The sequence below is a fragment of the Adiantum capillus-veneris genome, chromosome 4, assembly GCF_014529385.1.
Source record: "Adiantum capillus-veneris isolate H3 chromosome 4, ASM1452938v2, whole genome shotgun sequence".
Taxonomy (NCBI): domain Eukaryota; kingdom Viridiplantae; phylum Streptophyta; class Polypodiopsida; order Polypodiales; family Pteridaceae; genus Adiantum; species Adiantum capillus-veneris.
Genome location: NC_140934.1, coordinates 1,753,827 through 1,765,996, shown reverse-complemented (window position 1 = coordinate 1,765,996; position 12,170 = coordinate 1,753,827). Strand labels below are relative to the sequence as shown.

Here is a 12,170-nt window from a genome sequence, read left to right as displayed (position 1 = left end):
TTGACCTGATTTGGGCACATGACGGTCCCTACACTGTTCCCTGCACCTTGGGCTTGGTGCCCCTTGATTCTGGAAGCATCCCGGGCACAAAACAGTCTCAAAACAGAGTAAAAACAGCAAGCAAACAGTGCTGAATTTACTGCGCAATCAAGAGGTTATCACCCTCTCGTGGACCTGCTTTGGTGCAGCAGCTAGCTACACCGGTTCCTGTGCAAAGAGGCTCTTGCCTCGGCATGAAAGCATATTTCCCCACAGCTGTACATAGGTCAAATGAGAAGCCCACTAGTGGGACTAGTGGGGCATAACATGAGAAGCCCACTAGTCCGGTCAAAAATAGCAGTTCCCTAAATTTTAGGAGATGCTTCCATGGCGTCCCTATCGGTCTCCTGACCATCATTGAAGACTACCATTTGACCAACATCTACAATGTGGGTTAATTTACTGGCCCCTTTCGACTTATAAAGTTGCAGTGACTTGACGAGTGGCCCAAATTCCAGTTTGGCGCACATGAGCTTCCATACTCATCAGAATTCAGTGCTAACTGGCCCGGGCAGTCCCTGTCTGACCGACCTAGATCCCCGATGTGAGAAACCCATTTGGCTACAGCTGTTTCACACTGGCCATGCAATGTCCACTTACACCTTTACAAGGGTTTTGGGACAAACAAGTAAAAATAAAATAAATATATCTAATACTTTTTTAGGCAACAGGAAAAATACACCTCCTGGTGACACTCAACCTGTGACAGACTGAAAATGAGCCCTCTCCTCTCTAAAATCAGTGCCCCCTCTTCATGCATGAGGAAAGTGCACAAAAATGTGCCACTTGGCACATTTACAAGCCATTTCCCGTTTCGGGGTTGCCGCCTAAAAATCTCCCGACCGGTTGCCTAGTTGGCTTCACGGCAGAGTAATAAAATGTTCCCCTTGTCATTCCGGAGATAATGACGCGAACACATTTTCAGGTCCCAAAATAGCAGTTCCCTAAATTTTAGGAGATGCTGCCATTGTATCTTTCTAGGTCATCTGACCCTCTTTGTACACTGCAGCCACACCAAGAACTGAAATGTAGCCTCTGTAGCAAAGGATTCCACTTTGGCTAGTCAATGACCCCACTTTGGCTAACCATAGTCCTTGTCCAACCTTAGTGCTCTCTTGCCCTCAGGCCTGGACTCCCTCTGTACAGTTCCACACTAGCTATGCAATGCAGGGCAGTTAGATTTCCAGAGGGGTGTTTCCAAAAAGTGAAAATGAATAAATAATAAGAAAGAAATCAACAAAAAGGATAGATAGTAGTCACACGCTGGTGACATACCCCCCTCTTGAAATCTCAAACGTCCTCGTTTGCATCTATGTAGTACATGCTCACAGTCAACACTGGTGTATTCAACACCTGTCAACACATGTACAACACATACATGCTCATTGTCAACCCTGGTGTATTCAACACCTCGTCCACACATGTATTGCCTGCGTGTGAACCCTGTCCCAATGACATAGTGGTAGCTTCGCACTCTGCCATTGCTTTGAGTCATTAACTTTCCAATGACAAAATGGTAGCTACGCATTTTACCACTGTCTTTTAGTACACGTTGGATCCAGTAACACTTTCGAGCATACCCAAACCGACAGTTTAAGAATGCAGTTACACATGTACCCTTTAATAGAAGCAATTACTGTATCCTTGACAAACTGACAAGAAATACTCACTTCTATAGCACTAACCACACTTTTGGACATTCCGTAAGAGCAATTGCCAAACTGACAATCTATACAGCTCTAACATTCATGTAACATGTACTTGATTTGAAATCACTTTAAATACCATGTACATCATTTGTTTCAGAAGCCATTGTCACACTGACAATCCATGTAGCTTTGAAACTCAAGGGTCAAGGTAGGTTGCAAATCGAAGGCTTCAAGGTAAAGTGATAACACAGTTGGTGACTCTGCAAGTTCACCTTCTTCCATCCACTTAGCATCCATTGGTGGATAGTTTCTGAACTTCACCAAGTAACGCCTAGCAACCTTGCCTTTCACTTTTCTTTCTTTATGTGCCAAAATCTGTTCCGGGACCAAGATCTCGTCAAGTTCCTCGACTTCCGGCTGATCTTCAGCTGGCATATCCTCTGGCACATCACCCAGATAGGGTCTGAGAAGACTCACATGAAACGAATTGTGAATCTTCCAACTCTCAAGCAATTTCAGCCTATATGCAACATCATTGATTATGTCGCATACTTGAAAAGGCCCATAGTAACGCATGCTGAGCTTTGGAAACAGTCTTTCCTTGCCCTTCATCTTCTTTAACCTTGCCTTTTCAAAGCGTAAAAGCACCCAATCACCAAGTGAATATACCACTTCACGACGGTGATGATCAGCTGCTTTCTTTTGCTTTGCCTAAGTCCTTTCTAAGGCCACTTTGACCTTCTTGTACATTTCATCCATGTCCTGAACATACTTATCTGCTTCAAATATCTTGTCCTTTGTATGCAGTATGGGAGGAACTTTCTTACCACCTTCAACTATCTCAAAAGGTGCCTTGCCAGTTGATGAATGCATTGTATTATTGTATGCATACTCCACCAATGGCAAATACTGCTCCCACTTTCCTTTATGCTCTGAGACATAGCACTTCAGCAGATCTAGGACAGTAGAATTTGCCTCTTCTGACTGCCCATCTGTTTGAGGATGAAATGACGAAGAGAATTTGAGCGTTGTGCCCATATTCTCAAACAAGCCTCTCCAGAACAAACTTGTCATGCGTGGATCACGATCGCTAACAATCGAATGTGGCATGCCATGATACTTGAAAACATTGCTCATAAACAAGCGTGCCATCTGATCTGGCTTTATCTTCTTCTTGATAGGAATAAAATGAGCCTGCTTGCTTAATCAGCAAATGATGGTCCAAATACCATCGTTTCCTGTCAGCGTTCTCGGAAGATCAAAGATAAAATCCATAGCAATACTTTCCCATGGTTTATCTGGAATAGGCAATGGTTGCAATAACCCTGGTGCCTTTTGCCTGTCAAACTTGACCTTCTGGCATATTAGGCATTCTCGCACAAAGGCATCCACATCTCTTCTCAATGTAGGCCAGTAGAAGAATGTCTCAACCGCTTTAACTGTAGCATCGATACCACGATGCCCTGCATACGGTGGGACATGACTCTCTTCCATAACTTTGCGTCGCAATGGCTTTGTGACACACAATCTGCCATGCATCATCATGAACCCATCTTTGAGAAGATAGTGTTCATGGCGTTGTCCATCCATTAGCTGCTCGAAGACCCTTGCAAAATCTTCATCATTTGCATATTGTTCCCTCATATCATCAAGTTCATGATGATAAGGAATTGACACAGCTGAAATTTGTGGCTTCCTTGACAAGGCATCAGCCACAACGTTCTTCTTGCCTTCCACATGCAGAATCTGAAAATGGAACATGGACAAGATATTTGCCCATCGCATATGCTTCTCAGATAACTTTGCCTGTGTCAAGAAGTATCGCAAGGTCTAATGATCCGTTTGGACAACGAAATCTACACCTAGCAGGTAGTGTTTCCAACTTAAGAGCGCATGAATCACGGCCTGCAATTCTTTTTCATAGACTTGCATAGTCTTTTCTGGCCCTTGCAAGATTCTACTCTCATAGACTACTACCCTGCCATCTTGCATTAGCATTGCACCAATGCTACTATCACAGGCGTCACACTCGACCACAAATGACTTCCTAAGGTCTAGCAACACAATGACTGGATCTGAAGTCATCTTTTCCTTTAAGAAATTAAAAGCTAAAAATCTCTTTCTGTGTCCATCTAAAGGTGACTGCCTTCTTTTGAAGAGCATGTAAAGGTGAAGTAATCTCGGTGAAATTTCGGATAAACCTTCTGTAATAGGAGTATAGTCCCAAGAAGCTTCGGACATCGTGCACCATCTTCAAATCTGGCCATGACTTGATCGCTTCAACTTTAGCAGGATCCATTCTGACACCATCCTTTGAGACAATGTGTCCCAGAAAGTGAATCTCTTCCAGGAAAAATTCACTTTTCTTTGCATTGATGAGCAACCTATGGCTGCGTAGCTCTTTGAACACAATGGCCAAGTGATGCCTATGCTCCTCTTCATTCTTTGAGTAGACTATCATGTCATCAAAGAATGTACCAACAAATTGCTGGTGTGGACGGAAAATTTTGTCCATCATCCTATTGAACATAGCACGAGCATTTGTGAGACCAAAGGGCATCACTAGAAATTCGTAAAGGCCAAACGTTGTTTTAAAAGCAGTCTTGTGCACATCCTCTGATCTAATGCGGATCTGATGGTACCCACTCTTTAGCTCTATCCTGCTAAACATAGCTGCTCCTTCTAATTTGTCCATAATATCATCAATTCTAGGTATATGGAACCTATTCTTGATGGTATTCTTGTTCAATGCACGGTAGTCAATGCACATACGCCATGAGCCATCCTTTTTCTGCACCAACAACACTGGAGAACAGAATGGAGATGAACTGGGCTGAATCAGCCCCTTTTCTAACAGCTCCTGTACTTGGCCCATTATCTCTTTCTGCTGAGCCGCACTAACCGTACGGAGGCTTATTTGGTGGGCTACTGCCTGGCACCAAATCTATCGCATGGTCCTCAGGTCTCTCTGGCGATAATTGAGACGGTAATGAATCAGAAAAACAGTCAATATACTGTTGTAAAAACATTGACCTTTCTTTATCTAGCATAGATAAATTTGATTCATCACAATCTGACACTTCACGTGCAAAAACCAAGTACGCAGAAAGATGCTTTTTCATTACAGAAGTAATAGCAAAAGCTGATACAGTAGGAATAGACTCCCCTTTAAGCTTTACATCCAGAATGTGAGTCTTTCCCCTGCTCTGTACAATGATCTTTTTGTTGTAGGCATCCATGATTCCCTGTACACGAAACAACCAAGGAATACCTAGCAACACATCACATCCATCCAGTGGCATGATGTAAAATTCTTCAGCATCTACATAGGACTGGATATGTAGGCGCAACTTTCCGATGATGGGTGTCACAGCCTCTGTATGGCCAGGACATGCCAAACCTGCCTCTGCTGTATACCCTATCTCTTCAGGTCTGATTCCCAACTTTGAAGCCAATTCTGGGGAAATGAAGTTGGCAAAGAAGATAAGCACTGTTTGATCCCTAACCTTTCCCCATGCCCTGCAAAGCTCACTTGCATCTGAATTTGGCTTGTCGCCCACCATATCTGGTACTAGACCAGCCATGGGCCTCTTTCCTTTCCTGTCCTCCTTGTCTTCAGAATCAACTGGCCTTTTCTTCTGAGAACAATTGTAAGCAATGTGGCCAGGTTGCTCACAGATAAAGCATTTGTTCTCTGACCTCAGGACCTTTTGCTCTTCCGACTTGCGAGGAAAACGTCTTTTCCATTTCTTTGTTGGTCCCTTTTCTAATTCAACCGTAGCTTTGCCTTTCCCTGCGTTGGCTGGCTCCTGAGTCGCTTTAGGAACCTCATTGGGATTGTTCTTCTTCGCTGAATTTTTCTTGGCTGATACTTCCTTGACGCCAGTATTAAATTCACAATCTTCTCCCTTGAGCAAACCATTGCCAGTGTTTGCTACCTCGATGAGCTGCGTCAAAGTAGTGACTTTGGTCTTCGTGCAGTACTTTCTCAATCCTTTGGGTAGGCCACAACAGTATTTTTCAATATGTTCTGTCAATGGCACAAACCTGTAGGAAGTTACTAGAAGTAGAGCTTTCCAAAACTTCCGATTGTAGTCATCCATATTGTTGCAAGTGGCAGCATTAAGCTGGTGCCATTTTGTCATGACATCTGCTTCAAAGTCATCAGATAACCATGCTGCGGCAAAAATCTGCTTGAAGTAAATCCATGTGGACGGAGCTTGCCCTTGAAGCAATAAAGTTGTCCACCATTGTCCCGCATTCCCTGTCAAGAAAGTGGCTGCCTTGCGGACCTTTGAAGCCTCTGTAAAGTTTCCCCCTGCATAGGCCTTGTCTAACTGCTGGAGGAATGAGAGAGCCTTCTTCCTGTCATCAAACCCTGTAAAGGTCGTGAATGTCACACCTTTGCCACCTTCTTTGTACGGAGTTGGCCTCTCCAGCGGCGTTAAGTTGTCATATGGAAGTGACTGAAACATGGGAACACTGTTAGGGTTCATCTGTGTTCCTTGACCACTATTAAGTTGACCTGGAAATGCCATATTTGGCTGTTGATTTGTAATTCCAGCCATACCAAAATTTGCTTGTGGCATCCCAAATTGGCCCTGAGTGCTTTGAAACCCTGGTAGCATGCCCTAAGCATCATCATTTGAGCACACCCCCGAACACTGTTCCTGGCGTGTGAAACTGATTTCCAGGTGCATGACCAGCCATGCTCTGGAATACCGATCCACCTCCAAAATAGCCAAGGTGTACTGAAGGTGGTGGGAAGACTTGTTGCATAGCCTATAGGTTGCTTCCCTGCCCATTAGAACCAGCTATAGGCTGCTGAAAAGTGGCTGGCTGAACTGGTACAGCTTGAAAGACTAGCATCTCAGCCACTTGTTCTTGCACCTTAGGCACAGGTTGTGGAGACTGCATGTTCTCCGTCAAGTGTACAGGTTTTTCCATTGACTCTGCAGTATGAATCACCTGTGCTTGAGCCTTAACAGGCATTTGAATATGATCCAGTGACCCAACTTGCTGAGACGGAAGAGGAGGTTGCAGAAAGGCTAAAAACCTCAGGTTCTGCATTACTTGTGTGAACATAGCCACAGCAGTAGCCTACTGGGTCTTGAATATATCATCATCCGTCTGTGGTGGTCTTGAAGACTCACCCACTTCATGTGTCTGTTGACCCTGCGAAGAGGAAACCTCTTCAGTCACATCATCTGGTCTATCAGCCATAATTGCAATTCCCTGTGTCTGGTCTATGATCCCCTGTGTCTTTAAGCCCAAACTGACCAAGGCTCACTCCTATGGGAAAAAGTGATTTAGTCTCGGCGGCGGAACCATGAAACCGGCATGTACTTTCAAAAAGGGCGGTAGACCTTTAGACTCAAACCTTATTTGCTTTCACCCATCTAATTTGTCGCCCACTTTACCTGTACTTTCAAGACACAACGAAGGGGGAAGGGATACAGGTTGCTAGATTGCACCTGTATGAGAAGACCGACACCAGACTGGCCCCTAAACTAGGCGCCCTTTTCGGTATTTCTTTATTCTTTAACAGAGGGAATAAAAGCTGTGGTTCCCTACAAGCTGCCCCGCTAAATCTTGGCTGAATTTCAACTGTTCTGGCTTGATTTCGGCAGCATAACTGTACTAGGACCCTTCACAGTCAATATTCCCACGCATTGGATGACTTTCCCGACGCATACAAACACTTTGTAAAACCTAGCGAGAATCTGCAGCATGCTGAATTCTCTGTTTTCTGCCCCGAAAATGCGCCAGATCACCTGTACAGCGGTCCCCTTGCGTCCCCGAACTTCCTGGGGGTATTAGGGTCCGTAAACCTGCAAAAATACACAGCAAGCTGTAATTCACTGTTTCGGGCTCCGTTTTGCGTGCCGATCGCATCCGTAGCAAGTCCTCGAGCTCCCGCACCAGTAGGGCTACTTGCCCTTTGAATCGGACGAGATTTCGCACGTGAAACCTCTCCGAATCACCTGTACCTGCGGGGGATTAGCCGCTAACTAATCCATTACCTGTGCAAGAGGCTCTAGCCTCGGCAATCGCGCATGAACCCACATAACTGTACATTGGTCAATTGAAAAGCCCACTAGAGGGGCATAACATACCGCCATAGGGGAGAGAGAGGGCAGTGCGTAGCGTGCAGGGCATCACACCTGGCACCGCACTGTACATAAGAGGTAAGCAAGCACTCCATTGAAGCTCTCAACCTGTGACAGACTGAAAATGAGCCCTCTCCTCTCTAAAATCAGTGCCCCCTCTTCATGCATGAGGAAAGTGCACAGAAATGTGCCACTTGGCACATTTACAAGCCATTTCCCGTTTGGGGGTTGCCGCCTAAAAATCTCCCGACCGGTTGCCCAGTTGGCTTCACGACAGAGTAATAAAATGTTCCCCTTGTCATTCCGGAGATAATGACGCGAACACATTTTCAGATCCCAAAATAGCAGTTCCCTAAATTTTAGGAGATGCTGCCATTGAATCTTTCTAGGTCATCTGACCCTCTTTGTACACTGCAGCCACACCAAGAACTGAAATGTAGCCTCTGTAGCAAAGGATTCCACTTTGGCTAGTAATGACCCCACTTTGGCTAACCATAGTCCTTGTCCAACCTTAGTGCTCTCTTGCCCTCGGGCCTGGACTCCCTCTGAACAGTTCCACACTAGCTATGCAATGCAGGGCAGTAAGATTTCTAGAGGGGTGTTTCCAAAAAGTGAAAATGAATAAATAATAAGAAAGAAATCAACAAAAAGGATAGATAGTAGTCACACGCTGGTGACAGTGATGGATTACACTGATCAGAAATATCTTGGGCTTTTCCTGCTAGAATTACGGGGCGATACAAAGAGGACTTAATACAAAGGTTGAGGTTCTCCAGGCGGGAGCCCATCCAAAGGCCAGTTGTAGACTACTTCTAGAGCAACCCTCCTCACGTAGCAGACTACACGACAGCCCGCCCTACATCACGTGGGACTCTGCTAGAGAGAGCCACAAAGATCAGCAAATCCCCACGCCCATGGCCTCCCCGCAGATTACGACGCCGATCTATTTTCCACCGACGTATCCAGGCTATCATTGAAAGATACAAAGCAACTCCTACGAGGTTCTTCACAGAGAATGAGATTGATATCTTATCATGTGATGACAGAGGACAGGACCAAGCCCAATAGGACACCCCCTATACCAGTCACCTTGAGCTCAGCGGGCTGCCCTTATACAAGCCCCCCCCCCCCCTCCTTTTTTAGTGGTTCAGTTTTTACTTCAGTACATTATTTTTGTATTGGACACTTTGACACACCTTATGAGAATGTGATGTATTGGTCTCATAGGTCTTTTCGGCCTTTTGTAGGCGTTAATAAACATTTCATTTCTCTCTCTCTCCTAAGTGACATATGTCACAATTTTGTTGTATCCACATTAGTCATGACTCTCCATGTACTCCTCTAAAAGAGGTCCAGCCATGTATCTTTTCTTGGTCCCATAGGTCATAATTGACCTCCGAGGACGATAATGAAATCTCTCTCTCTCTCTCTCTCTCTCTCTCTCTCTCTCTCTCTCTCTCTCTCTTCAAAACCCCTTATAAGGGAAAGTAGCTTGTGGATTGCCTCAACCTATCTTTTTTTTTAATAATCATAACGTCATAGTGTTAACAAGCCGAAACTTCAAATGTAACCTGTTGTACTTGATGAGGATCCAAATAGATGACTTGATCTCCTTGCACCCCCAATCAGATACGTGGATGCTCCTGGTTTTCCACCAAGTATTCCAAGAGTTTGTGGAAATGTGAAAGTCTCAGATAGTAATGGGAAATATCTGTAGTAACAAAAAGACAAGATCACATTGAATCGAAGTCTTTAACATAATATTCCACACCCAATTCAATGACAAAACAAGCATGGTAGTACCTTGGGTTAACTTTATTCAAACCAAGAACAAGCGGAATAAGTAGCAGCAAAGCACATGCTTCTCCAGCAACCCCTCCCCACCCGCTGCAAATTTCTGAGACAACGTCAATGCAGATGCATGGAGCTCCACCTCTTTCACCTTCCACATTGCCAGATACAACATGAATTGCCATAGGAGAGGTTGTTTTATCATTGCTCCTCACAAGACGATATTTTCCAGCCCAGCCAACAAGGACCTCTAAAGATCGGCACATAGCGTAGGGGCCCAGCCAAGAACCTGCTACCAATCCATAAGGAGCTCCATTTCTAACAATGTTGTGTATTGAGTACGGGCAAGAGGGAATATCTCCAAAGCATTGCAAAATCTCCAAGTAAACCCGTAAAGTGGACTACATCACCAAAATGGGACCAACTCTTATAAGCTTATCCCTGCAAGAATTCAAAACACCATACATTACTCCCTTTTCAAGCTTCCCCCATCTACTTCTTCCCCAAGTACTCCCATAATTTTGCTAGAGTACCCTTAGAAGAATGATACTTGCAAACCCAGATTGTTATTTTGTAAATCATCCACTCATTAATAGAAAATGACATGAGTGACATAAGTTGCGACACCTACATCAGATCTTTGCCAGGTCCTGCCTAGATAGTGGCAAATGAGGGCCTACAAAAAGAGATTGCAACATTGTCCATCATTAGAACCTAGAATGTGAAGGAGAACTTAAGCAAATTCAAAGTTAAGCATTAATCACCTGAGCAAGCAGCATTTGCCCACTTCGGATCATGCACCCCCAGCCAACATCAGTAGTCAGTTTAGTGCCCATAATTGCTTGAAAACCTGGAAATTTATGAGAAAAACTGCAAGAATAAATAGGTTGCGTAATATCATTATTGTGGCAAAAACTAAGAAAATGCCAATTTTGTTTCAAACCTTTTCTATAAGAAATCCAAATGCAAGAGTGATAAACTGCTTCAAATTGCTTGTAGATTTCAGCATGCTCTTCTGCATTAGATAGAGGATAATAGACACCAAGTAGCCAAATAGAGTGTATGGATGACGAGGTTGAAGGGGCCCAGCGACAGCCAAACACTTGTTCTTGCAGGCGGCGCACTGGATCCATAGTCGATGCCCTCCTCAGGGCTGCATTCCACCGGACACGAATATTCCCTCTCAACCCGCAATCACTACTACATGCCATATGGCTCTGGAGAAGTGCCCATGCACGATTAGTGATCGCAGACCAAACTGAAATGGAACTCCCCGCGCTTTCGCTCATCTTCAATCGAGGTCCATTGTCAACGTTTCCGATGGGCAACATATCGTCTGCTATTGCAAACCCATTATCAAGAATGCAAGATCGCTCTGAAGTATCGATGGGTCTTTGCAACGATCTTCTGGTAACATGCACACTTGCACTACGATCTAATGTCAAAACGCGTTGCTGGTTGGGACTTGGAACGTGTAGCCGTAGAAAACGTTCTTTCTAACATTCAATAAATGCAGAAATTCCATCATCGAAATATGCAGGCACAATTTTTTGTAGCAAATCGCACATATCCCGTGCGAGGCGATACAAACGCTGCGAGCGTTACCAGGGTCGCTTGGCCGCACTCGAGCCCATGAACCAAGTCATGGTTGTGGAGTGCTCAACCAACCAAGCTAGCTACTTTGGACAACATGCAGGCACGATTTTAAACAAGGTGAGGAGTCCTGTTGGAGTTAAGGAGCAATTAAAGTTATGGGGAGTAGGGTAAAGGGGCAAGTAAGGGAACGCCTAACTTGGGGAGCTTCGATCTTTTTTCTTGGAGCTTAATTTTGAGCACACAGTAGCTCATTGCATTAGTCTTGCCATGAGGTTTCATGAAAATAATTTTTGAGTTTGTTGAGTCCGGATCCGAGATTTAGGGCACCATTTTTGGAATCACATGTAACAAAATTGGGGGCCAAAGAGAACATCCACCAGAGCCTAAAAGAGTACATTGCAGCACGAAGGCTTGAAACCACACGCTAGCCAATAGAACAATGCATTTTTAAACAAGGTAGCCGTTTCACCTTTCCTTTTCCCCAAACAATACAAATCTAGGGGTTAGTCTGTCTTAGTTTTGGGGGCCGTCACGTTACCTGCATGTTTACCCTAGATCTTAATTAATGCTTACAATCACATGTCATTTTATTTTGTATTGTCCATCATACATAGTGCACATATAATCACAAATGCCTTATATGTTATGAAGGGCTCCACTTAAAGAATAAGGTGAAAGGATAGGGCTTGCCAAAAACCTTTTTCTTAATCGAAGGAAATAAGGGTAGACTTAAAACTTTTTCGATCTTTAGGTCAAAATTTGAAGCCTTTGCTAGTAACTACGTTAAAACTCATTATACTTCGATGCAAACTCAAAATCTAGTCTTGATTGTGCAATTTTGGCCAGTTAAAATGCAATACATTCCATTTTTTGGCTTGAAGAAGGCCACAAGGGGGTGGTGGAGAAATGGTGCACTTTATGAGCCGTTGATACAGAGGTTGTTGATGGTGGACACATGTCCTCTTAGCTTAAAAAGGAAAGTATT

At 44.2% G+C, this 12,170-nt stretch overlaps 1 protein-coding gene and 1 pseudogene across 2 annotated transcripts in view; both read right to left on the bottom strand.

Moving 5' to 3' along the window:
- Positions 1 to 9,865, bottom strand: part of LOC147458608 (cysteine protease ATG4B-like) — a 30,808-nt pseudogene extending 20,943 nt beyond the window's left edge. The window contains exons 1-2 of the transcript XR_015187759.1: positions 9,602 to 9,865; positions 9,370 to 9,509 (exon numbers count right to left, since the gene is read on the bottom strand). The product of XR_015187759.1 is annotated as a cysteine protease ATG4B-like (transcript). The remainder of the gene's footprint in view (positions 1 to 9,369; positions 9,510 to 9,601) is intronic.
- A 26-nt stretch (positions 9,866 to 9,891) lies between these two features.
- Positions 9,892 to 11,785, bottom strand: LOC147458607 (cysteine protease ATG4-like). The gene is made up of 4 exons (XM_086510059.1): positions 10,533 to 11,785; positions 10,354 to 10,439; positions 10,221 to 10,265; positions 9,892 to 10,030 (listed from the first exon to the last, which is right to left on the bottom strand). Exons 1-4 carry the CDS (start codon positions 10,918 to 10,920, stop codon positions 10,025 to 10,027), a joined length of 525 nt encoding a protein of 174 aa, XP_086366185.1. The 5' UTR covers positions 10,921 to 11,785; the 3' UTR covers positions 9,892 to 10,024.
- Positions 11,786 to 12,170: the final 385 nt, after the last annotated feature.